Source organism: Clavelina lepadiformis, chromosome 4, assembly GCF_947623445.1.
Source record: "Clavelina lepadiformis chromosome 4, kaClaLepa1.1, whole genome shotgun sequence".
NCBI classification, from domain to species: Eukaryota; Metazoa; Chordata; class Ascidiacea; order Aplousobranchia; family Clavelinidae; genus Clavelina; species Clavelina lepadiformis.
The window spans coordinates 2085354-2113282 of NC_135243.1; the positions used below are offsets into that span (position 1 = coordinate 2085354).

Here is a 27929-nt window from a genome sequence, read left to right on the forward strand (position 1 = left end):
AAAAGCGGGACTGTCCCGGCTAAAACGGGACGTATGGTAAGCCTAGACTTAACTCGTGTTCACTGAGTTGAAATCACTGAGTCGAATGAGACATTTATAAATGGAAGGCAACACTATGACGTGTCACATTAATTTTAAGGTCGTTTGAAAAATTTGCCCCAATGGATTTTATAATTTCAAGAAAAGGAAGTGACATGATAAGTTATGAAGGCTTTTTGTACAGGAAATACAAAACAAAGTTAAATACAATCAATTGGAGATGTGCTAAAACAGGTTGTAAAGGTCGCCTAACGACAAGCCTTCAGTATCTTGAGCAACAACAACCCCCAGTGAGCAGTGGCGTCCACACGCATCCACCAAACCCTACGGAAGTGGCAGCCAGGAGAGTTGAAAACAGTGTAAAAACAGCTGCAGTAAGAACACGGGATCCACCACGAAGAATCGTGCACCGAAGTTAATGACCGGGTGAAAGAGTGCGTGTGCGCGTAAGCCTTGGATTTAATAAAAGAAGTGAGGTCGCTGTTGTGGCAGTCGCTGTTTTTGATGAATCGCTGTCGTGTAGTCGCTCTATTGACAGTCGCTGTTTTAAATGAATCGCTGTCGTGTGGTCGCTCTATTGACAGTCGCTGTTCTGACAGTCGCTATTTGGAACCCGAGCCGCCAGCATAGATGTACCTGAGTCTCCAGAAGAGTAAAAAAGCGATGATCAATGTGAATAGGGAAAGTCCCCTGCCTACGTAAGTTATCATGACGACAATCTTGAGATGGGCGTTGACGTAATCTTCGGCAAGGTCACTCTGAAATTTAAAAACCGTGTAAATCAATTTTTAGATTTAAAAATTTCTATCCCAAGCGATGTTAGTATTGAATCATATAATTCGAAACAAGCAAGCAATCTTGATCATATAAGTTGATAAAGTTTGTTGACTCCAGATTGAATTTATTTAAAGTTAATTGAATGTAAGTTCTGTTTGTTGTTATTCTGGAATTATTAAATCTATCCATGCAGGTTATAAAATTTTTATGTGAACGCATTCATGCAGAACTGACCAAGGCCGGTATGGGACGACAAGCAGTAAAATTAATGCGAGACCATCTTCCGTCTGATTCACACTTGCGAGTGGCGTTAACTGGATTTCAAAGAAAGTAACTCATAAGAATGCTCCATTTATTTTCATCGATAACCTTGTAGGCTATCGAATGTCATATAAAGTTCTAAGTTTATCTATTTGTAAACAGTGATATAGGCTGCTCCATTGCAATAAGAATATAGAAAGTATACTGTAAATAATTTAATGTCGTCGAGGTTAAAACCCTCATACATGAATTGTTGTAATGAACTCCATTGAGGCTCTTAAAACATCTCGTGTAGGCAATGCCGCCACCAAGCGTTTGGGGAAAGCAGACATCCGGGGGATTCATGTTGGTCACATGGGTGTTGACGTAAGGGCAGTGACCTTTAACAAGGAAAGAAAGGTGAGAATTTTGTGGAAATATCGAGTATTTCTAGTTTTGTGAAAAATTGGAATTGTTTCTGTGTTTTTTTTTAGTTGAGGTTGAGACAAGAGATTGTTTCGTCATAATATTACCGGGTACTTTGGTGTAATTTTGACAGAATTTGGCAATGATGACGCAACTCGTCTGTTTCTCTCCCAGAAACTCAATTTCTTTATCGTGGGGCTCTTGGCTGGGTCGAATAGGAAAAATAAATACAGTATTAGCATGTTCGACTAAAATAAGACGTCACAGAAAACTATTATGACATCATTTTCGATATAAAGCGAATACCTATAATTGGCACACATTTTGTCCAAATTTGTTGAAGTGATTCCACTGACCATCAACTAAGAAAAGAATAAAAGCGACGAAAAATACAAAAACTAAAAGTCAATCAACTCTGTACAACTCACGAGAAGTGTTGCTGATATTTGAAAGTGACGTAAGAAAAGAAGACTCGTTTTCTCACAGAGGTGATACATAGTCCACGTTACTTCCGATCCTTGTTACGTCATTGCGGCTTAAATCGTATTTCAGTTCGAATGAACGACAGGTTTTTCTGGTTTAGTTTTTTATATGACTCGGTTTCAATTAGTTTTACTAATTTCAGAATAAAATTTTAAAAATCTTTCATAAACGACAATTCTATTTCTATCAATTCTATATCTCGCTCTGAATATTTCACATTTATTTAAAGATTTAGTCAAAGTCGCCAACATTATGGCAGACTTAATGAAACATTAAGACACTCATGGTTACTAAAAGGTTGTGAAGATAAAGCGTTGAATCTCTGATAGAACTTTTCCGTTGAATACTATAGCAGCAGAAAATGACGCTTGGTTTTGTTTTGGTGGAAAGTTTGATGGATCAAAAATAAACGTAGAGTTATAAACTACAATGATTGTTAAGTCATAACCACATTGATAAACAGCTCTACATATCTATACATATCTTAGTTACTTGACAACGTCAAAATGCAAGTTACAGCGACGTGGCCCGGTAATTAGGCATAAGACGTCATATTTTATGACCAATCTTGTACTTTGACTTAATACCTGTGCGGCCAAGTTCATTTTTACGAGAATGACATCATTGTCATTAACATCATTACTTGAACAATCTCTTAATTGAAAGTTTTCTTATACAGGTCAATAGCTGATGTAGAAAAAAGCGAAAAAAAGTGTTTAATTTTATCCCGACTACTTTATTAACAAAAGCATACCCATTAATTCCTGAACACATCCTCTGCTCTGGTTATAAATCAGACACCTCGCACTACAACTGTTGCTTTTATTGCAACGGCATATGGGCTTTCTATGGCTATAACTATAATTTTATAAAATTTTCATTATACCTTACTTATAAATCTTTCTTAGACGACAGAAAGCGAAACCAGTCATGACTGAAACAAGCAAGTCGAACATTAAAAGCTCGAGTAAAAAAAAAGACCGCAAACATAAAAGAAACAACTCAGAAGAGATTTCAATAAACACGGCAAGCTTGATCAATGCAATTATTATAAAGCTATTATAAGCAATTATCAAAGCTTGATCAATGCAATATTATAAACCCACCACGACACCGCGTCACTCTACAGCCCTGCACTGAACTGACTACCCAAGCATATGGCAAACTACTATATGAAGAAAATTTAATTTTGCGTGATGCCATTTCTTCTGAAGTTGGAGTATATCCAATTAAACTGTAAATTCGAGGCCATATTAAGTATTCACTTATAACTCAATAAAGCCATTTTTCTATTCAATTGTCTTGTTGCAATCCTGCCAAAAAGTCTTGAATTTCAAAACCTGGATTGTAATTTTGTACAATTAAATCGTCTTTATTTAATGAACCACGATTTTTGAGTGTCTAGTTGCGCGTGTCTTCTTGCAAACGAGAACTTTTCAACCTATAATTGTAAAAGAGCTCGTTTGTTGTTATCATCTGGAAAGTTTATTTTTTTACCAGCTACGAGTGAAAATTACAGAAGGAAATTAAACAAAGTCATAAGGTACAGTACGAAAGTTATCGCGAGGTTAATTTAACGCCTTAGTGTCAAATTTCGTCCGCACTTGCTTGTAGAAGTCTTGTATTTTTAGATTCTTTTATACTGTGGGAAATTAAGTGGCAATAAAACCATTCCTCTACTCCACTAGAAAAATGTCGTAGCTAAATTTAACGATTTTGGAAAATTTGTAATTTATGAAAGGACAGAATTTTAATGTTGATTTATCTATTTCTGTTAACCTCATCAAAGACACAACTGTTCTGAAGCATTCGTCATATCGGCCAATATTTCCCTAAGCAGTCTACGTCCATGCAATGTGCTTAAGCGTGGTCAAAGGAGCTTGTAAATATTACGAGCCGCTGAACCTCATTATTCTTCCAAGAATCACTCCGGTACAACTCGGAAGAAATTTGTGAGTGAAAGCATCGCTTACGAGAAACTAAATCCTTGCGAGGTGCGTTCGCAATACCGCCTCTGACGTCAAGCAGATCCCACATCAAACTATGTATAAATCAACAACCAACTTTCTATAAAAATGAAATATTTTAAAAAAACATTTACAAGAAAATTGTGTATTAACATGAATCCGTAGAAAGGCTGAAACTTCCCGTTGATGTTCGTTCTTATTGTTAAGTAACGATTCATTTGGTAACACATTCATTGTAGGTTTAGTCCCCGCTTGTTGGCGCTGTGTTGGATTTACACCAGAACCAACGTTGTATTGACGGTCAAACAAATTTCTCTCCAATTCCAACAATATTAACTTTGTTCGAATTTACAGATTGTGAAAAGACTGACGGTGCGCTTCTGCACTAAGTGCAAGAATAGCAATTGATGTTTTAATAAAAGGCCGTTTGCGACATTTTTTGAGTAGACTACCTCTCGAAAAATTTTATCTTCCTTTCCTATTAATACTTCCCCTAATTATATTATTTCCAAGCTATATGATATGACTTCTTAAAACTTTTTAGGTCTAAATACTTCCTGTGTGTGGCGGGAATTTACTATAACTGACAGCTGGATTGCATTAGCTGTTAGTTGGCGGTAGCTGCGATATTTGCTATAATTGTCAGGCCACGTTAGTAAATGCAGGCAAAACCATGCGCTATTTATCTCGAAAATCTTGACAAGAAGTGTTGTGTTTGCAACATATGTCATGATAGACTCCAAAATTTATCTGAGAAACAAAATATTGACACTCTTAAATGCCATAACCAAGGAGTAGGACCTACTTTCAAGGTGGGACATGTCTCAACTTTCGAAAAAGGGGGTGCTGTCTCCCAACTTTTGAACAAGAAGGGCTAAAAGCAGGAAAACAAGAGAGAAATTGACACGGTCGTGAGTTGAAAAGAATTTCGGTCCCGAGCTGGTTGATAAAGCGGTGACTACTTTTGATGCAAATATCTTTACACGGAACACGGAAAATTTTGTTTCATTTCGTATCACAACTTTTAACTTTCTACTTAAACTAACTGACTTATTCCTTTTTGAGACCTTGGCGTTACTCCCTTACGCCGTACCGGCAATATCTCATTTACGGGAACTGTGTTCCGGACCGTTCCGCTTTTTACACCACTGTGTATACGTCATGCCTCATCAAGCGTCATCATGTGTATACCTCATGCAAAGCAGTCGCTTTGTTACGATGGACGCGAGGCAGACTCCAATAAGCCATTGGCAGATGATGATGATTATGATGTGACGTTTTAGCGCTGAGGCAAAGTTAAATCGTGGAGCTCCATTGTCACCACGTCATAGTTATTCTGAAACAGCGGCGTAACCTAGGTTTTAGCCGCCCTGCGCTAAAGCAAAACATATCGCCCCATTCCCGAAGCCATATTTTGAATTTCGTAGAAAGTTGAAAGTTTTTAAAGGCTGGTTGACCATCAAGGCCAAAACGCGAGGGACGCAAATTTTTTTATTTTTACACCTAACATAGGCCTAAAAGGAAGAAGCTTTGGTCGATACTTCCGCTCCGCAATGGATGTCTTTGGAGTTCTCATACTGAAAGAGGAAATTTTTGAGATCTTACAAAAACAAACGTATCAATTATTATGCATCCAGGACCCGCCGAGTTTCGCTTTTCACCTTAACTGGCCATCATGAAAAGGTCGGGATATAACTGCCAGTTTTTCGCTGCGCAAGAGAATCAACTTTCCTGGAGAGTTTTCAATTGCACCTCAATAGGTTTATTTCAAGTGCGTGTGCTCGCTAATGTTGCACGAAATTATAAATAATTACGCAACGTATTAACCACGTAACGGAGCTCCTGTTACAAACGTTTGGTACAAATTACGTTATTTCGCAAACTACTTTTTGGTACATTCTATGCACACAAACCATCGATAGCTTTTATCTGTTTGCATTCTCTGCGTAAATGCGATTGAAATGCGACATCTGCACTCGGTTCTTTGCCCACTTTGCCGTTTTTTCAAAGCCGGGCAATAGCAGAAAACAATGTTGGTGATGTTTCGTCATAACCGTCCTTTGATAACTATTGATACAACCATAAACCGAGTATGAAAGTATGGCAGTGACCCTGATAAGCTGTTAAAGTGATATCAGACTGCACAAAGCCCACGACAAATATCGCTTTCACGTCTCATGCAAAAGTAGATCACACACGACATCGACAAACTTACGAGTCTCGATACAATGATGTCAGCTTAAAAACAAAGCGTTTATATCGAACCTCTAAAACAAGGTTCTGACGTGCTGCTGTGCATTGTGTTGCGTATTAAGTTGTATCCTTTTCACCGTTTTGTTGTTGAATTAGTCTCAAAGGTATAATTTTTAGTCACTACATAAAATGATGTTCTTACAGCAGTCCATAAACCTAGCGTTGCTTGTGCAAAAAAAGAGCGATCGAAGAGCGAATAATCCCTAAAAGGGAGCGCGGGCGTGGTTCCGTTCCGACGTTGACAAAAGAGCTTTTGCTAGCTCAAACCAAATAAACTGCTTAACCTCTCGAGATCGTTCCTAAAGAATAGGAGCGATCTCGAAAACTCGTGCCTTAATATGAGAGTAATAGAGCATACAGTTCATCTCGAGTCGTTAAGCAGTTTATGAAGCGTAACAAGGAAAACTTTTTCACTCCCCGCATTTTGATAGGAGCATACAGTGGGCAGACGCTGGTATTTTAAAGCGGGCTTTAAAACAATTTTCCCCGCTCCTCAACGCAATTCAAAATACGTCACTGCTTGCTAACCTGGTTGTCATAAAAACGGGGTGTAAGCAAAGACGCAGTTTCTTTCCGCATCTCAGGAACGCATAACAGCGACTGTTTTCGTAAATTTCCAGCCGAACAACTCGTAGCGAAAGTTGCAGCAGGAAGCTTATCCCCTGATATAACTCTGTGTGTTTGATGTCTTGCCCCAACTACACGACGTGCTGTTATTATTATTACTGCTGTTATTTGTCTGCGTCAAGTTGATATAAATTTTGGTAGCTTATAGTTCTGTTAATCATTGGTTACAAGGTAGAGGCAGCATTCGAGGCGGATGCTTTAGCCTACAAGCCATAGCACCAGTCTCATTAGATTTGAGCAGATATAAGCAATTTAGAGCTGAACTCTACAAAGCAATTAGCGATGATAAAAACCTACTTTTAACGCTTAGGCAGAAATATGATGCTAAAAATATGACACAAAACCAATTTCTGTCTTACAACAAATTTTATTTCCACAAAACTCACTCTGGATATTTCAAATCACAAAAAATCAGTAAATCTAAAATATTACAGCAAATTCACCATTTAACATAATGCAGTAAATATTTATTTGAATAAACATGTCTAACAATTATAATTATGACATCACTATTAGTTTATGTACAAATATAAATCAATTTTATCAATGAATTAGTAAATCTGTAGATGGCGCATCAGGTTTAGCGTCCGCTCGATGTCGCAGAAGTCCGCGGTTCGAATCCCGGCCACGACGCAATTCCTTTTAAACAAGTGAATCGATGTGAAGAAGGAATTTTTATAAATTTGAGTGAATAATGAATTTCTGTTTAAAAATGAAACCTACTTACCATTATTACGTCAGCAGTGATTGCGCGGAGTGAGAAAGGCGTTACCAACATAAACTTGCAACCGCTATAAATTAAAAATTTGGTTAAAAATTGAATTTCTGTGCAAAGTTCAAGTTGACACAAACATGACAAGATATAAAGAATACCGAGTCATGAAGCTGGTCAAGGGCGAGTTGAATTTTTTGTCTCTCGCTCGAATTTGCGGCGATTCTTCCACCTTCGAAGCAACCATCCATGCGCAGATCTTCTTCAATTTTAGTGAAAAATTCTGGTCCTGGAATGTCTTTGATTATGTTGCCACCGATGTACAACTCTTTTACCTGCAGATGAAATGTTTGTAAACTACAACCTGGTGTATTGATGCAGCTAATATATTACTACATACAAGTTAATATTACCATTAATTGGTTAATAACTAACCAGCACCACTTGGTCAGATTTAGGCCTAGCCTACTGGTCCAACACAAACTCTTGGTTTTTGAACTAAATAGAAATAATTTTGAGCGACCAATTAAAACCGGTATCGAGTATTAGTTGTAGAAACAAACCCAGATAATAAGTTTGCAAAAATATTTCCAGTTTTAAAAAAATTGAAACTTTTCTGTTGACCAAAAATTAACCGGTACATGCCAGGCTAAAACTGATCCAACAAAATTTTGTCATTTTTTCATTAAAAAAAAGGAATTTTAAGCGACCAAGTTTATTGCAGATTCCACATTCCTTGTAGATTCAAGTAATCACTAAACCGTCGCAAAATTATTCTGCAATTTTATATAAATTAGCACAAAATATCCGACCTACACTGCCCAGTAATCTCAACAAACTGCCTTGAAAAATATCTTCGTACTAGCGATTATGACGTCATTATAACAAAAGTAAACAATTCATTATGATGTCATATGCTGTTCTAAGCAAACGATAAAAAGTTGAATAAATCGTCAAACCTTTCCAGGCATCTCAGAGATCGCCGAAATTAATCTTTCCACATCATCAGAAGAGAAGCAGCCGGTCAGATGAAGCCTCTTTAACTCATTTCGTTGTTTCCTTAAAACGTCACAAAAGATCGCGGCTTCCGATGATGACAATCTCAATGAAAACAGATTCATCTCTGTTGGAAAGCGCTGTGACGCCATATTGAAGAGTGCCATGTCGCTGGATTCATTTAATTCGCATAAAAGCGAAATATATCTGCGTTGGTCGTCGTCATCTAAACAAACATAATAGTTAATTATTTACCGGTTGTAGTTCGCCGCGTTATAAAAATAAATTTAAGACGGAAACTTTTCATGTTTAAGCAACAAAGTCAAGTTGAAATCGAAAACTTACTTTTCTTTAAATTATCTGTTTGGGACGAATTAAAAAAAGAAGCAGTCATTTTAAACTGAAGATAAACTTAATACAACAACCACAATTGATCTAAATGACATGTGGCCTATTTAGCCGGCAAATATTTTCACCAGAATTACCAGCAGCCTACTAAGCTAGGCTCTGTACACTAGCACTGGCAATATGTTTGCAATAGGCATGTAAATTACAAAACTTACTTTTACTTGGCCTAGTAGGCTGCTGTACTAATCTACCAGTGATTATGTGGAAATATTTCCCGGCTAAATAGGCCACATGTCATTTCAATCAATTTTTACAAAATATTATCACACAAATATTTTCACAGCATCACCAGTCTGTCAGCAGCCTTACTGTACTAGGCCAAGTAAAGGTAAGTTTTGAAATTCAACGTAAATGTGTGTTCTGCTGCACATAATCCATGTCTATGGCAATTAATACATAATATGCACATGCAGTTTATTCAATTATTCGCAGATTTAGGACAAAGTCAGAAAATATACTTACCATCCCAATCATCCCACTGCAGTTTCTCAAAATCTACCAGCTGCGACTTTAGTGCTTCTATCCAAATCCTCTTCTTCTCAGCAACATCTGGAAATAAATTATTATCAAGGTTAATACTGACAGGTGACAAATATAGTCTAGGCCTAGACGAAATGGCTTGCAATAAAATGTAGGCTAGAATGCAGTGAATTGTACTAATTTTAAATATCGCACATTTTTTTGCATATACTTGCTGTATACCACCAAATTTTCATTTTTCTGACTGAGTGGCTGCCATTTACTGAAGTTGCTTTTTTGATTTACCAAACTGTGCGAATGGCTGCTCATAAAACAGACAAATATTTTATCGTTTTGATGCTGATTACTACAGTTTTAAAACACTATTTTCATCCAAATTTGATAAACAGTAGTCTTCGAAATAGGCACAGTATGTATAATGCTAAAAACAAAAAAATGGGTTGCAGTAATATTTCCAGACTGCATGTTAAGAGCAGTTGCTGGAGGTTCTTTTATTTTATAATGGTTATATATAACTAGTACAACGCATTGTTTTAAATAATAAGCAAACTGTGCAGGAAACTGTTTTAATATAAAGTACATGGATCACGAACTGTCAGAGGTGGGCAGTCAGTACTTTGAAAGTACCGTCGTTAACGGTACTTGGTACTTGGCAATAAAGGATCCAACGGTTCTGGATTTGGTACTATTTCAAAAAAGTAGTCAGGTACAGTACTTCCTCGATTATCCGGCCGAGTGATCAGTGACTTTGGGAGGTGTCAACCTGTTCAGTGTTCAATGAACTGGTAGAAAAAATCAGAAAATTATTTTCTACTTGGTTCTTTTCTCCTTGTAGCCACTGCAGTGAACACATTGTGAACCGGTAGTAAAATGAACCGCAAAGTTATCAGCAGCTCCATCCTGCTATAATACTAAGGCCCACTCTCATTAAAAATCTTACTACTGTACTTGTAGCTCATTGTTCAAAACTAGATCAACACTGATCAATGACCTGTATACCACCTAAAAGAAAAATCTATCACACAATCATTTCAATTATGTCATCACAAGCAATAATTGGTGTGCCCAAACTCTGTAAAGGTTCGGTTTAACTTCTTTGTGACGTAACAAACTAACCGACTAATTCTAGACTGGAGAATGCATTAATTGTTGCATTTCTACTAATTACAATTGTTGAATAAACAAGATGTCTCTATGGGTCCAGCAGCCCATCCTTCGTAATTAGTGTGAAGTGCCGAACTGCCGAAAAACGTTAATCTTCCCGCAAACAATCCAAGATTGATTCAATTTTTAGTAGATTTGCTGTTGCAAATGAAATTTAAGCGTAAATTTTTTGTAAACTGCTACATTTCGATCAGTTTTTTACCATAAAAGTGCTGAGTTACGACATTTTTCTGTACATTACTGTATTTGTTCTCTCTGTTTTTATTTCTATGATGTAAAAATACAAATTCAATTATCCGTTTTTTTTGCTTATCCGGTCAGATTTTTGAAAATATTGACCCAACTTGACCGGATAATCGTGGAAGTACTGTACTTTGCCAGTACTCGGTACCAAACTACTTTTCGTACAGTGGATCATGTTACAAGCTCAACTTTTGCTGATATTATGGCCAGCTAAAGGTTACTTCAGGTCAAAAAATATGTGAACTGACTCTATGCAACTTTATTAGACATTCGTAGATTAAAAAAGAGACTAAAATTGAAATCAAGTTTCAATCAAAATCAATTGTTAAAAAACAAACTTCTGAAAACCTTGAAGTAATCATTTTAAAAGTACCAAGCTCTGGGACGAACTTAAATTTCTCGAAAAAAGTCATTCAGTACAGGGATTCGGTACTGTTCTCTTAAAGTAAGGATGGTATCGGTACTGAATATAGTACCGCGATACAATAATTTGGTACTATAGTACCGCTGTACTGCTCACCTCTGCCAACTGTACTAAATCTTGTTCAATAACCGATGCTTGATTGGTGGGGAATCATCTCTGAGGTCGTGTAAAAACTATCTTCTAAAACCATATTAGCCAAGAGAAATAAGCGAAATTATTACACTGCATGTTAATGCAGTATACTTCGTTTATTATGACTATCTTCAGACCAGACCATTTTGGTCACAATATCGGAATAGTCATAATAACCAAAGCTGCAAGCCTGATACAGCGCCATACACCAAGCAGTATCGACACAGTAAGAAACAAATTGACTAAACTTTCTAAAATCTCATACATTTCTTACATGGTGCGAAAGAAAACTCCCATGGCACAGTCATTCCTGTCACATTGCACAATTGACAAAGAAACATTGGAGGAATAAAATTGAAAAAGTGGTCGTAATACTCAAACACAGGTCATAGTAAACAGAGACATTTGTATGGCAATATTTGGGACTATATCAACATGGTCATATAAAGCGGGTGGTCATATTAAGCCAACTTTATTGCATATAAATGTGTAGCACACCATATGGTGGCTATCATTTTTTTACATGAGTTGGTAGGGGCAGCCAGTATAAAATAACATAAGTGTTAGCCTAAACCATATTTCAGCTATATTATTTTCTGTTGGCCGAGACACCAAACAGAAACAGGTTTTGCTTACTTTAGTAGTAGTGCTGTAATTGATTTTGTAATAATAAGTAGAGGAGTACTGAATCAGTTTCAAAACCAAATTTTTGAAAAAACAATCGACACATTGCAACCAAACCATGTATTATAGTATTGTAAACGTTTTTATTATACAGATGACTGTAAGTGTGCTTATGCTCCAAATTAGTTTATTCTAATTTTCTGCTAGTATGTTTAGTTGTGATTTTCAATGTCAAAATACTTGTATATAGCAAAATGGCAATATAAATGACTTCCAGCTGTGACACAAAAACTTGTAAATTAGTAATTAAATTGCAATACATTTGTTCTGTTTTAAATTTTATGAAATTTATATTCTTAGAATGACAACTCATGTGCAAAACAGCCACTGATGTATTCCACTACCACCTGCACTCAACCTCAGAGACATGCGCAACAAACACGATGTCTATCTTAAGTGGCAACCATTCCACAAACATCACATACAGTTGTTTGACGTGAACACCACCTTGTGCTGCTAGAAAAATGCTATCAAACTGCAACAGACCTGAGTGAACTGTGTGTCAAACCAAACCTGATGAAAATCAATGAATAGCCTTGTTTAAGTACCGGCTTATAACAGAAGTTACAATGCTGAAACTGATCAATAGTCAACCCAAAAGTCAACCACAGACTCTTACTCCAGTAACAACTACAGAGTGATCACATGATTTGGCAATGGACATTGTTTATATTACTGCAACAATGTTTGTCATTATCCCTTAAAACAGAGTAAACATTGTATTCTGTGCTGCATTTGCCACAATGAGACACTGACAAAAGAAACACTTCATGCAACTTACATATGTATATTTATTGTCAGGGCTGGTCTTAGGCCATTGCCAGTGATTTAACCAACTTGGGCTCCATGCTGCTTAGTACCAAAACAGAAATAGCATTTCTTTGCGCAAATCACAGTGCTCTCAATTTGTTCTCGAAGTGTTATTATCAATGTTATTATTTAACTTTTTCTCGAAAGAGAATGTGAACTTGGTGAAAACATATCACAAAGCAAAGCTTTGATGAGAGCTGATTTGCAAAGAGTTTATATTTGGTTAACATTGTTATGAATATTATTTGATTAAGTTATTTCAAATTGGCAAAAAATGCCCACTATCAGTTCTTGCATTGGGTTCATGCTTAGTAAGGCCTGTTTTGTATACAATACAACACAAAAATGACATTTATGGACTGGCTGTGTTGAATGATGTGGAAATGACAATGCACAAATTACAGTTAATGCCACGGAACTTACAAGCAATGTGCGAAAATAAATGTACCCAATATTGAGCTTTATACCACCCAAATAGATATGTGTAAATCTATTCATTCAAGTAATGTAGAAAATGTTGTATCGTTGTTTGTGTAGCAATTGTAATACAGTAAAAGCTCATTAACTTGACTTCATTTGAATGGAAATTCAAACAATTTAAGGCAACTTAACCTAATAAAATGCATGTAAACTACTAATAGTCACAAGTGTTCTTTTTTTTTTCCCAGAGCATAGTTAGCACTAATTATCTCAACATTAGTGAAAAATTCATTTTTAGTAGAAATAAACATAAACACCATAATGACCATGCCATCATGCTCTCCACATTACATAGACGAATTGCTTCTATTGGCACACAACTTGGACCAGCTGCTTTACCTATTTTCATTTTGTACATCGCTCTCCTAACCTCCTGGACTGTGATTTCCTTCACGGGTCCAACATTTTCCTTAGATTTTAGTGTGATATCCCACAGGTTTTCTTCATTCAGTAACTTTTCGCAATATTCCTTCCACAACCTCAACTTATCTGCCAGCTGGATCTGTAACTGTCCATCTTGACTTCTCATACAAGAGCTACCAACAATATCTCTTTTACACATTGCCTTTGTTCTTGCCATGCGATAGATGTGCCTCATCCTTTCTTCCATTCTCATTTCCTCAATCCTTTGTTTGTTTGTGTGCTTGTCATATATTTACGTTAATATGTATGTGAACTATTAAAAATAATTTCAAGTGTTTTTGTGGTTTCAAGGCCATAAGTAGCTCCTGTTATCTCAACAATGGTAAAAAATCATTCAATGTAAAAACAGCATAACATTATTAACACCATAACGATTCGCTTAACAAATGGGTTGTCATAGGCTAAAAATTCAAAGTTCTCTAAGCTAATTATTTTTTTACTATATTCTACTCAAATATAAAGTTGACTCCGGTGCATAAAATTTAAGAACCTAAGTCAAGGGCTACTGAAATATACACAACATTAGAAACATTTGTAATGTGAAGAATTAACTAAACTTGACGGTGACACAACGTTTATGTCCTGCCAAACGCTGACGCTAAAAACTTTGTTCTTTCACTTTATGTTGTCTCAGAATGCATGTTTTTGTCTTCGAGGCCTTGCCACAATTGCCTGACTTATTTGTGGCAGTTATCATTATCATCGATATAGCTATTTTTGCAACCATCTGTGTCAGCACAATTTTACCCTCCACACATTTACGGTGAAATATAAAATGAATAAAACCAAGAAAGAAAGCAGTTCAGAAAGGTTACTTTGATTAATGATAATCTAGGCTAGGCCAACAGCACCAGATCTACTGTAAGTAGCAATAACAGTTGGACATTACCTTTTACAAGCAAAAACAAATAGTGATAAATATGCAACCATTATCCCAGTCATATTTTTATGGTAAAATGCAGCCAATTTTACTTTACTCGTGTAATTTAATTGGTTGCTTTTGGTCAATTGTATATTTTTACTAAGTGCAGTTCTAGTCAGTAACAAAGTAGTTTTACTTAAATGGTCTACTTAAATAAATTTCTTTTACTTTGGCTACTTAAGTAGTTTTGTTCATGGGCCATAGTGGAACGCATGGCAACTGCACCCTTGAGATTTTTGTAGACTATGTTTGCTGCACCCAAACGTTTCACATTTATTTACTTCCCAAAAAAGAGCCCACAGGCACTGCACTTTGCTTTCCAGATGTCCAGCAAAATGTACCATTTTACACCAAGTAAACCTAATTTTAGATGTCTTGCACCCTGGAGATCTTGTCCAAAAGTTCCATGCTTTCCAGTCTGGTTTATGGGTACTTTTACCTAAGTAATTTTTACACCAAAGTAACATACCTGAGTAGGTTTACCGAAAACTGAAGTAGTCAATGTTTTAGTTCAAAGATAATTTGCAGTAATTTTCATTTGCAATGACATCTGCACAAACCATTTATATACAGTCTATAATTTGAATTTCAAGTAACAATGCTCTGACAAAGAACAAAACTATGTCTGAAACTAATTAGCTTCATAAGACTATGTATTTTCCTGCAGTTGTATTGCTTTTAGTAAGATCTTGATACTTTGTCCTTTCACAACCTCATATTTTAGATCGATAACTCTCAGTACTGGTACTACTTAAACTACTTGAATCGGCTAAATAGCTGAGTGGTTCGACCACTCGCAATGTAATGTATGTGACTCAGGTTCCGTGTTCAACACCCAGTGGCGCCTCAACATTGTGATGCAAGGACAAGGCATTAACAACACTTGCTCCTATTCAATGGTCCTGGTGGACAGTTCTAAAATCGAGCAATACTATAAAAAAATCAAACTAAAAAATGTACGTGACAATCGCAACTTACACAAAGGCTACCTCAGAAAGCTGGGCTCAAGCAATGAGGAATCATGGAGTAGTTTTGAACAGCAATACTTGTAGTAGAGCAAATTTCTTAAGAGTAATAATACTTTTACTTAAGTAACTGATGTGGTTACTTTGACCACCACTGCCAAACTGCGTAATAGTGTTCAAGTTATCTAACCTGAAGTAACAACCTGCATACATATAAAGATGTGTTTTTATCGACATATGGGAGTATTCTTGGAAACCAAATGAGTTTTCTATTGTTATCATCTGTATGTATTACCAAGTGTTATACCAAGTAGGCTATTGTCAAGAACTTATAGCCTATCTGGTTTTACCTGCTGCCAGGTTCTTCACTGATTTCACTATACGCAGGAACGTGGCTTAATCTCCAGCAACTTGTCTTAAATTAGCACTAAGTATAGGCTAGAGTCTAGACCATACATAAAAGGTGCTTTTTGTCATAGTCATCGGCTTATTTTTCTGTATAATAACATACTGGGAGTTTGCAAAACCTATATCGGTGGTGCTGATGTCTGATGTGTAGCCTAACTATTCCGCCGACAGAAAAAGCTCCCTTTCTCAATGTCATAATAGTGTCAATTTCAGCTTCCCATTAACCTACTTACTTCTGGATTACAACAGAATTTTGACAACTGTTAAACCGTGCAAGCACAATTTCAAAGTTAACTTTAGCAGTTCCCAGACTAGATCGGTTTGCAATAGGAGTGCTAACTGAGCACATGCTGAAATGTCTTTGTGACGTCACCAATGGCAGCCTGCTGGTTTTCATGAGCAACCTGCTATCCGTGACGTCACATGGTTGCCAGCACCCTGCTATCCGTGACGTCACGTGGTTGCCTATCGGTATACCACCCTGCTGTTCGTGACGTCGGTAGCCTTTATTTTTTATATTGTTTGTTTTTCGCCGTTGACTGTTGGGAGCGAAAAATGTATATACTGTATAGGCTACTAGGCCTAGGCTGAAATGAGGATGTTGTTAGAAGCTGCCTATACAGCTATGCAGTTGCTGAGGCTGCAAGATTCGGAAAATCCGGTACCGGTATGTAGCTGTGATGCAAAGACACATTTAGTTGTGATGTTGTACATTGACACCTCAAGTCAATTGAAGCAGTCGTGCAAACAACCATAACTACCGGTATGTCTGTATGACTGTATGTGATATGTTTGTTTAGATCAAGGGTGTCAAATTGAAATGTAGGATCGCATTTCAAATTTCAGGTAGGATGTAGGCCGCACCTACATTTCAGCTTTGCCAAGTCATTTCAAATAAATTGACCTTATTAGTTTGCATATTGTCAAGCATGGCTAAGTGATTGTCGTCTTTGCTAACATCGTTATTGTCATAGTGACATAATCTTGTACGCCTGTTACCGAATATTTTTGCTTTCAATTGCTGTACATTAAAATTTTTGTTACATAGGTTTTCTGCTTTGTGAAATGCTTTAATATTTAAGAGAAATGGTGAAATTTAAATTGTCGGAAAGCTGTATTGAAACCTCCATGGACAACGTGTTACAATTTATATCGCAATTTCAATCCTGTCCACTTTGTCCTCCGACCTTCCTGATAAAGCAAAGCTTGCAGAAACACTTTCTTTCCACTCATTTTCATCGGGCAGTAGATATGAATGTTTCGGGAAAAGCAGGTATATAATTCTTTATGTATATAACTTCACCATAATGCAGAAATATTCCAAACTTTGTGATTGCTTAATTATGTTATTTGTGGTGTGATTGAGATTTAATGATGTACGATGTGTGTTTGTATATTTCAGGAAGCAAATATTTAGGCATTTTGTACCTAAAATATCCCCGGAATTGGTAGCTTTTTTACGTTTACAATTTGCTTTCCCTACTTTAACAACCTGGCTCTGTCACTGTTCCCAAGTATGTTAGCATTCACACATTGCGATGAAAAATCGAAATACTACTAATTTCATATCCTTGGAAAAAATCATGCTAACTTGTCAAACATACCGGTATGTATTGGGGGTTTTCTGATTAAATAGTAATTTTGTGTAACTAAGTGTAACATCCTGAGGAGCAAAAAAAAACTACAAGTTATCGAAGAATTGAGTTAATAAGCTCCCAAGCCTCAAACATTTTAGTAGCTATTTTTCATACTAATGAAAGCACTTCCATTTTTTGAACATCATAGCCATTGTTCAATCCAATGTGTTAAGTTGCATACTGTAATTGTTGTGTATGATATAAGAATTTTCAATGTAAATGTTTTTCCATTGCTGTTAACAGTTTTCTTGTTTTTTAGTTAGTTGTCTTGTTACAAGAACTGCACGAATACAGAGAAACGAAGCCATTTTCACTGCTGCATGTGTCCAGCATGACGTTTCAATTTTAAACGTCATCTAGGTAGGTTTTACTGTGTCATTTCGACTCATTTGCATCTTTCTGTTTCACTGTTATTCGTAAATACTAATTCTGTTTTCACTATTTAAATGCACGAATCGGATGCAAAAGTGGTTGGAAAAAAATTAAATGTTTTTGACTTCTTTCAGGCTAACTCTATTTATTACAACATACATAATTACACTTTTTACTAGCACTAGTAATGTGTTAACTTAATTGTAAGTAGTATATTTTATAGCTTTGTAACTATTTGTTTGTGTATTTTATATATGTTGAACGTTTTTCAGAATTATGCTCAACGGCTGGAAAACGATTGTTTTCAGGGGATGATAAGGTATCAGATGATGCAAGAAGCACAAAACTTTTGAAAAGTATGTCTGCTGTTGATAACCATTTTATTTGTTATCGCTATACAACTATAAACGTTCCTTACAGAATATGCAGTTCGGGCGGGCGGTTCCGGCAATCTACCTCAAGCAAACTGGTAAGCTGAACTTATGAAGTTTTTGGATCAGGGGTAATGCTTAAGCGTCTGTAATTTTGAAGCCTAACATATGCCTGCAATTTATCGAATATATAAAGAAAGAACCTTTTTTTAAGGAACTTATTATAATAATAATAATAATAATAAACAACAAACTGCTAAACTTTGGCACACATACAGTAACAAAAATAATAAATTTATTACAGTAATATCCACTTAAAGTTAGCAAGTGATGTGCAGGTGGTAATAAATTTTTTCGGACATTTCCTGATCTATATGCAACAAAAGTTATGATAGCCATGAACGTTATTAATAGTTGTTGTAAACTGCGCATTAACAGTTAAACTATCATGATCTAATTTTTGTAGGCCAATGCTATGATTGATCAGTCATTTATCACTGTGGTAAATGTCCATGAAAACCACTGGTTGTTGATGGTCAGTAAAATTTGATAAATATTGAAATGAGGAAACTTACTGGCTGACTGCTAACCAATTACAATTTTACTTTTCAGGTTAAAAGCAATGACACTAAAACTATTTACGTTTATGACTCGTTTGGAAAAGAACCAATGGAATATATTCTTCGAATAAAAAAACACTTTGGGTATCACTGTAGTTGTCATGTTAGCGCCTGTTTCATAAATATAATTTATGCAAAAAGTAATTCTATTTGTAAAACAATAGATCATTTTTTCGACACTATCAAAAAACAACATCTGAGTGGAGATACTGCTGCAGAAAGCGTAACGAACAGAAGGACTTTATGAATTGTGGCCCTCTTGCATTAATGGTAAAGTTTCAAAACACTGTTTTAGTTTTCTATAATCCACTTTGGATCCAGAATATTTTTAAACCATTAAGTTGTTGTAGGAAGCAGAACGTTATTTGTGCCAAAATTTGTTTGAAGACGCAGATTTCAAAGCGGATTCAACATCGTGTACTTTGTACAGAGAGAATTTTGGCAACTTATTGCTCAATATGACAGGTAAGCATTATTTCAAGTTCAAACAGCTAGGGTTTAATGGTGCTGTTGCAGTGCTTTTCTCCTATTTTACATAGAATTAGAAATCATTGTACATAGTCGACCATTTTGACAAAATGCTAACGCAATAATGGAACATTCTTGTAATGTAGACAATTAGATACACCTGTGCTGAATTACAACAATAGTATGGAAAGCATGGTTGTTGCTTAATGTGATATGTTTCAATTACATTATTAGATGTAAGTTGTTTGGAAAATTACTGTCTCATGTGTCATGATGCAAAACCACCAAAATCATTTCATGGAGACACAATAAATTGGGTATGATTCCTATCAAGTATGACAGAAATGTGCCATTGGCGCATTTGTTTTTGAACAAGTTGTGTAATGTGACAGTGATAAGAATCCGGTAAGCTAAGGAAAGTGTGAAATTCAATTATAAGAGCGATCAATTTTGCTATGAACATTAATTACTGCAAAGATTACAGTTCTTGCATTTCCAGGTTTTTGAGGATAAATACATTGAGAGATGTGATTGCAAAAAAGTAATCCTATGTATTGTTTTCTAAGGTGTCCTGTGAAGAATGTAGAAGGTGGTGCCATGAGATTTGTCCGAAAGGTTGCTGTTTAAAGAGCGCATTTACATGTCAGCATCACTAACAGAAAAGTTGATTCATATGCACATTTCATTGATTGTATTCTTTTTCTTTTTCGAAATCACTTTTAATAAACATCATCCACAGAAACCTAAGATAAGCAGTTTATATACGAGGCAAACAGGAAATAAAGTTGAAATATTTTACATGCATCGGAGAAAAAACTGTATAAATACCGTTTGTGCTTGTAAAGTGCTCGTACTGAACAGAAAAATCCATTAAAATGAAATTGCATAGTTGACAAATAGTTGTTCCAATGGAATACCGCAAACAAACTTGGTACATTTCAATGCAACACAGTGCGACAAAAGCACTAAACAATCCAGTACCTTTAAACTTTTGCCCAATGAATCGCTTCCATTTAATTTTGCTGCGTTTATCAGCCACTGAGGGGTGAGCGCTTAAATTGCCGGTTTTCGCAGCAAAAATAAAATGTTCCATAGTTGATGCTAAACCTTTAAGAACTTTATTCAAAATCATTCCAAGAAAAGATACGCACCAAAGAGGTTCATGAAAGGGAACCCCGATTTACAATAAATAAAGAAGAAAAGCTGGTGCAAGTTATAATAAACAAACAAAGAATTAAGGCTTCAGTGAACGCACGATTTGTTGTCAACAACTCCCATAGCCTACTTTCAAAGTTGGCCTACCGTCCGTACCTGCACATGTCCTACGGTCAAGGGGCAAAAATAAACAATACTACAAAATAAAGATACTATCAGCAAATCAATATGTGCTACAATATCAGTAGGCTACTTTGTTAATGTAAATTACACTTTGGGTACTTAAATGAATATAATAAATTCTTTTGTGCACTTTTTTTCTAATAAGAGTAGCAGAGTACTACTACAGTACTCCAGCAATGGGAGGGCTGCTGTTGGTTACGTCACGGTGAGCAGCCTTGGTGTTACGTCACGAACAGCAGCCTGTCAATCATTGAGCAGAAACCAATAGCAGGTTACAGCACCTGCTCTTTCGGTTACTACCCCGCCTCTCGGTTTGTTATCAAAAGAATACAATGAACCTATCACGTGACTTTGTTATTGTTTTGATTATTTTCAAATCAATGACGCAACAAATAAAATCAGATGACATCTTCACAATAGTTTATGTATTTTTAGACGTTGTTTTTACGATGACGCTTTCAAATTGCTTTTTTCAATTTACCTGTTATGGGTATGTAGGCCTATGTTTTTATATAGTACGAGATAAACCCGTTTTTTTTTAAAAACAAGTAACTGCGTAAATTAAATGTAAAAATATTGCATATTTTTGTATTTAGTCAATAAAAGTCCACTAGTAAGATATGGTGCTTAGTAACCAAGTGTTTCTTAGCGGCCTACCAGTAGACTGATCCAGCCGTGTCCTTTATCGCAATAGCAGTTTTAACTGGGCACATCATCAAATTTCCTTCTGACGTCACCAATTGCCAGTTACCAGTTGTGCCAGTCCCCACTGTTACCAGTTGTACGCCAGTTTTTACTAACACCCGCCAATGAACAGGAAAAAGTTACAAAACCGAAAAGGCTTAAAACGTGCTCAACAGAAATAACGTTGATATTTGCTGGTAACAACTAGCACGACCACTAAACCTTTATACCAGTAGCTATGAATCTCACCAAACAACAAATAATTTCTCACATCAGCACAATGAACATGAAATATAATAACCTACGTTGGCTGGCTGCTGGCTAGACGCTGATGAATGGTTTGTGGTAGCCTATGCAGTTTCTAACTGCAATTTTGTAATGCCTAGCAATCGTTCCTAATGTAATGGTGGAAAACTGGAATGATCTGTTGGCAGAGGTGCCATTTTGTTTCTTATGTTTGTAATCTTTACAAATTTTCTGTCTGAATACTAGCAAGTAGACGACCAAAGTACGGGTACTAATTTATATTTCCATATCTTTAGCACAAACAATGTGTCTATGACTCTATGTAAATGGTGTGTAAACTGGGTAGTCACAAAGGTTTTAACTGTGTCTGTATCAGGTCTAACAAGTGTGTTGGTAAACTTTGGGCCATCTTTTGATGACAAACCACTAAAAATAAACAAAAAAATTTAACAAAATAAAAGGCTTAATACGTTTGCTCAGAAATAAAGCTACACAAAGTACCCAGGACAACATAATAAATATAAAAATTACTTTCCAAGTAACCTTCAAATCAATCCAAACAAACCATAAACCATTTGCATCATGAACAAAACCAATAACACAGCCCTGGTCTGGTAGGATATTATTCTCTTTAAATCTTGTAAAACTTCTATTGACTTTCTACGGATGCCAATAAGCTATCCACTTTTCCTTCATCGAACGTTACTTTTCTGAACAAATTTCTAACACTATCTAATCTATATTATTGTACAAAATCTCAACCCAGTGGTTCTCTCTAACTACAACACATATTTCTGCAATGTAGATATAAATTTGAAATTACATTATTACACTTGAGTAATCTTAAACTGATCACTTTTGTTAAGAGTTTTAATGTAAAAATAGCGATGGTTGAAATTACCAGTACAATTCACATAGATCAGAGTCAAACTTATGACATTTCATAATTGCGTTACACTTATCTCAAAGTGAAATAGAATCAAGCATAATCAAGCATATAGAAAAAGCATAGGCCTATATAGCGACACGTAATGAACATCAACTAACCTGATGGCGACAGACCTTTCATGGAAAATGTGCTTCTTGTCTGCATGTTTGTTGACGACACTGGACCTCTGCCATGACAATCTTAAAGATGGACCAGTTAAAACATGTTACGCTAATACAATAACAGAACAAGTTTGCTATAAAGAAAGAAAACGATGTTTTGTTGTTGTAGAGTTGGCCAAAACATCAAGAATCAACGAATGTGTTCAGGAACTTCATTGATTTTAATTTATGAGTCACCTACTTCTAAAGCAGATGTGTAATTGCTGAGCAACAGCAAATTATCAGCTAGTGCTTAAGATGACCAGTTTAATAAAGTGGACATACCTCGGAGCATATCTATCAACAAGCCACAAATGAATCGTCGAATGACTGACCACTTCTCATCAGCAAAAGCCTCGTTTGTAACAAAAATCTGAAATTCAGCCAGCGACATTTGGCTAATGAAGTACCAAGCCGTGAAACACTCTTGGAACATTTGATGTGAGAAGAAATACTTCTGGTCGCCATCAAACACACGTTGTGAGAATCCACTATAAGCATGAAGTGCCACTATGATATCCTGGACATCATCAGTTGAAAGAAGTTCTTCTTTCATTTCGGTTGGTGTAATGACAACCGTTGACTTTTTAGTGGCATTGTAAGCCAACCTGCTAATCTGCAATGCAATAAAGACACATTATGATGTATACTTTCAACAAGCTTTGAATGACCAGTTATAATCTGAAAACCTGCTGTATCAGCGCAGTGATATCAGAGTGCCGTGTGTTATCACTACGTCTCAAACCCTCCAAAACGGTAGCAAAGACACGAGTTGTTGTGGTGATTTCTCCAACATCTTTTGAAGGATTTAGAGAAGCTGCGATTACTAACTGAAGCAACAACGGATTGTAACACAATGAAAACACAACAGGAGCGTTTTGAGAAAGTTGAAACCACAAACTTTTAGCACGTGTACCAGTGTAAGCGTAAAATAGTGATTTCATGTTATCATAAGACAAATCACGAATAAAAATGTTACGGTTTGGTTGTAGGGAGTGGGGAAGATTAAGCATGCTATGAGGTCGTGAAGTAATTATGATTTTAACACCAGGAAGGTATTTTTCATTAAAAAGGCCAGCAATGATATTTTGCACAGATTGTTTAGTGTCATAAGTGCGTTTAGCAAACTTCTTCTTAAATGTGAAATCGGCCTGGTCCAGCCCGTCAAAAACCAGTAGACACTGGCTTTGATTGTTTTTAACCCACTCAAATGCGTTTTTCCAGGTTTCCTCATCTAAATTAGGATAATTAATGTTAATTAGCATCTCAGGTAAAGTGAGCTTGTCATCATCGGGTAAATCCATTAAGTTGATGTGAAAGGTAGTGAACTCCTCAGTTTTCGCAAGACGCTTGGACAGGGTCGATTTCCCTGCACCGGGGTTCCCGATCACACCGGTGTAGCGTTTGTCTGACTTCACCAGGTCATCGAAGTCAATACTTCTTTCATGTGATATACCCTTTAAGTGATCAGTAGATGCAACAAATGTTTCTTGCTCAGGTGCTGCTCCTCCTTGATAAAACGTCACTTCGGCAAGGTTAGGATGCACCACAGGAATGTTTTGTAGTGGGACGTTGATGCCAGCTTGGGGCCGAAGATCAGCTTCTCGGTGTTTCTTTTGCTCCTGCCTGACTTTTTCAATGGCTTCTTGTTCTTTAATCCTTCTTTCTGTGTCCTTTCTTTGTTCTAATAAATAACACAATAGAAAAAGTTTTAATGAACAATCAGCAACTACTTCGATAAAGCTGAAATAACTTACAAAGTTCCAAGCATTGTTTCCTAAAACCAAACTTTGATTTAATATTGTGCAAATTGGCAAATCATAAGGTATAGCGATTTAAATACTAAGTAAAGTAGCGTTATGTTTCAAAAGAAATATCACTAAATGTTTCTGTGCAATTACCGATTACTTTTCGGCCGGGACCTAAGAAAACATGTTTCAACAGAAATGTCATTTAAATGGAGCTTTCTCGAAGCAAACTTTGGATGCATACTTGTGTTTTGGCCATGCAGTCAGCATAAATAGGGAAGTCACATCGCTTTACTAGATCACTAAATCACTAGCTTCACTAGACATGGTTACATGGTTAGATGGTGATGGTGCGGTTTGAGCGCTTGACTCGTTGTACTTTAACCAGTGTTCGATACCCATTGCACTTTCGTTGTAATGCCCTTGCATTTGTTTTTTGTCTACAGTCATTGAAAAAAGCATATTCACACAGAACTTTGGCAGAGTTTGACCTGAGTGATATTATGAAGTCTACTTATAGGCTTAACTCGAGTAAAATGTTTAAACCGATGTATAAAGAATACTTTAAAAAGGTGCAATGTTGCACACTTCCAAAACATACCTGCAGATGAGGTCGTTGGTAGACTGGCAACTGAGGGGCTGGTACTTGGTACTGCAGGTTGTGAAGTTGATGCTGGAATTAGTTGTTTAGGTTGCGTAAAACCGGTTTGCTCTAAGAAACGAACACAGTTTATAAAGCATGAAGCTTTAGTTGCAAGCAACAAATAATAACTTGCAAATAAAATTCATATAAAATTTAAACCGTTGATTTTAGCATCTTCATGAAAATTTGCAAATATACCAGATGTTGTCAAGATGGACAATTACAAGCCAAACAAACTCAGCACACAATAATGATGACTGTAACAATGGTATGAGCGTCTCAGATCATTTAGCAAATTGCTTACAATGTTTGCGAGTGGTGTATGGGGTATTATTCATCAACAACCACGTTGCATGTAACATACGCTTGAAAGTTATGCCCCACATCCCCACAAAACAGAATTAACAGATGTGTAAAATCCAATCATGTCCCAAACAAGAGCAAGAACTTTTAAATTTAGTTAATAAATAAGCAAACATGATTAAGTTAATTTACCTAATACACCACTCATTTTTTTTTCTGCACGACATATTGTTGGTTGTTTGGCAACGTTTCCTGAATCTGCAATAAAACAGAGATTAAAGTGTCTAAATTAATGTTACTGAAACCAGTTTAATGAAAATAGAAATAAGCACAATGAATGTTTGCAAAAGTAAAATAAATACAAAAACATTAAACTGTATTTAAAGATAATATTTAATTGTACATTATTGCATTTTCTAAAAATCAAAGTGATGCATTTGAATAAGATTCAAACAGAAATTGAACGTATCGAATATACACCTTGTGTTTCGGATTTTAATTAACTGTAGAATTTGTAACTTATTTAAACAAAACATGATTTATACAAACAGTATTCACTGCTTTTCAGTCTATAATCTAATCATTACTTGTAGAAGGTATTTCAGTGTTCAAAGCATTGGATTGATTGGTCACTTCTGAGATGTCTGTGTGGCGCTCAACCTGTGGATTTGCTTCTAACAGTTGCTTTGGATGGGTCACATCAGATGGATCTAGAAATGACCACGTGAACAGGTGTATTACCATCACGTGTAACAAAAACCACTGACGTATATATAATTTATACACATTATAAGTAGGCCTATAGTTAGCAAGTGGTTACATTCAGTTGCTTGCTAAACTATTTCAATTGCCAACGAAAGTTTTAAACTCGTGATCAAAATTTGTTTTACTTTGTCAAGATATAAATTATAAACTGATATAAATGTAGAACATGACAAAGGTAATAGAACAAAAATTTCAGTAATATTTCTAATACAGTGTTTGCAGCTGTTGCATGGAGTGTTATACATCATCAGAAACCAGCTTTGCATTGAAACTAATACTTAAAGTTAAGCCTTGCAAAACTCACAAATTAAGATGAACAATTTGTGTAAGATAGAATGAGGGAACAAGAGCACGGGGCAAGCAGGTGCACCAAATTGTTCAAACAAGAGCAAGGGCTCTTAATTTTAGTTAATAAATAAGCAAACATCCATAAGTTAATTTACCTAATACCCGGCTTGTGTTCGTTTATGCACGAAAGTGCGGGCGTGTTCCAAAAGTAGAAATTAATGAATGTATTCACAAATCAAGCAAATACAGAGACATTAAACTTTACTATACTTCGAAGGTAGTTTGGTATTGCACAGTATTACATTTCTTGAACACAAAAGCGATATTATTAGAGAAGCGATTTCAATTAGCTTTGAACAAACGTTAGCACATCTATTACACCTTGTGGTTGGGTGTTTAATTGGGGAGGATCAAAGGGATTATTTGCCGAATCCTGCTGCTCAATGCTTGGTTGAGATCTTTTTGCAGAATCTATAAAACATCTTTTAAACTAAAGGAAGAAAAACAATGTGATACCATAATTAAAGACAAGAAGAATTTTACAAGGAAAAATTGCACGGTATTATAATGTTTACCTAAAGGATTTGTTTGTTTCACTTTAACTCGTGTTGGTGTTATATTTTTAGAATCCCTGATGTCCATTTGACTATATTCTCTGTTGTCTTGGTATCGTCTTTCATCGCGGAGATTAAATTGAGGAGCGTTGATGATCATAACTGATCCTGTGTATCGCAGTTAAAAGCAAAGACAGTCATTTGTAAAAAAAAACAGTAAAGTTATAAAAAAGAAAATCATATTAGAAAAAATATAAATAGTAAACACACTCTACCCTAAATATTTAACGACAATTGCGTGCCTACTTATTCAGCAAATTAGTTTTAATAAAACTTACTCGCTCTGCTTTCAGCCATTTTGCTTGCAAGCTCAATCAATCCTGGATCGATTCTACTTACAACACCCTGAGAAGCTTCAGCATTTTCCATTGTTTGCAGGACTTGATTTCCTGCATCTGCAGAATCTGGATCTCAAGCAAAGGAAAAATAAAACAAAATTCTTTTTTCATCCAGTTTAAAGGAAAACATCAAAGGTTCCTATTATTAATTACAGCAAAGTACAAAAACATAATCTTTTTAATCTCAGATTACTCACCATGAGGCATCCCCGCTTGTATTGCAACAGCACGTGATGTTCCAGGTTGTTCATCACTTTCATCTAATGAGCTCTCTTCATTGTCATCAGGTTGTACAAGTTGAGGTTTATCTTCGGTCAATTTTTGCTCTTCTGGCTTCGACAT

At 36.0% G+C, this 27929-nt stretch overlaps 3 protein-coding genes across 8 annotated transcripts in view; 1 reads left to right on the forward strand and 2 right to left on the reverse strand.

The window, feature by feature from the left end:
- The window catches only part of LOC143452376 (5-oxoprolinase-like), a 109816-nt gene that overhangs the window by 66357 nt on the left and 15530 nt on the right, over positions 1–27929 (reverse strand). The window lies entirely within an intron of this gene.
- On the reverse strand, positions 642–27929 carry LOC143451781 (uncharacterized). Its single transcript, XM_076952506.1, has 14 exons — positions 27785–27929; positions 27528–27653; positions 27211–27357; positions 27017–27106; positions 26170–26292; positions 25775–25840; positions 25238–25348; positions 23578–24572; positions 23174–23504; positions 22847–22927; positions 9391–9477; positions 8484–8746; positions 7686–7859; positions 642–797 (listed from the first exon to the last, which is right to left on the reverse strand). Exons 1-14 carry the CDS (start codon positions 27927–27929, stop codon positions 642–644), a joined length of 2895 nt encoding a protein of 964 aa, XP_076808621.1.
- LOC143452384 (uncharacterized) lies at positions 16391–20283 on the forward strand. Of its 6 annotated transcripts, none has more exons than XM_076953334.1 (13): positions 16391–16730; positions 16864–16909; positions 17112–17336; positions 17466–17669; positions 17960–18060; positions 18345–18428; positions 18493–18541; positions 18910–18978; positions 19056–19147; positions 19228–19333; positions 19414–19528; positions 19766–19848; positions 20098–20283. In XM_076953334.1, exons 8-13 carry the CDS (start codon positions 18919–18921, stop codon positions 20185–20187), a joined length of 546 nt encoding a protein of 181 aa, XP_076809449.1. In that variant the 5' UTR covers positions 16391–16730; positions 16864–16909; positions 17112–17336; positions 17466–17669; positions 17960–18060; positions 18345–18428; positions 18493–18541; positions 18910–18918; the 3' UTR covers positions 20188–20283. The 6 variants fall into 6 exon arrangements, 5 of the variants coding, with proteins under 5 accessions (XP_076809449.1, XP_076809450.1, XP_076809447.1 ...); XM_076953335.1 differs by having other exon boundaries at positions 16391–16724; XR_013115026.1 differs by having other exon boundaries at positions 16391–16909; positions 19766–19936.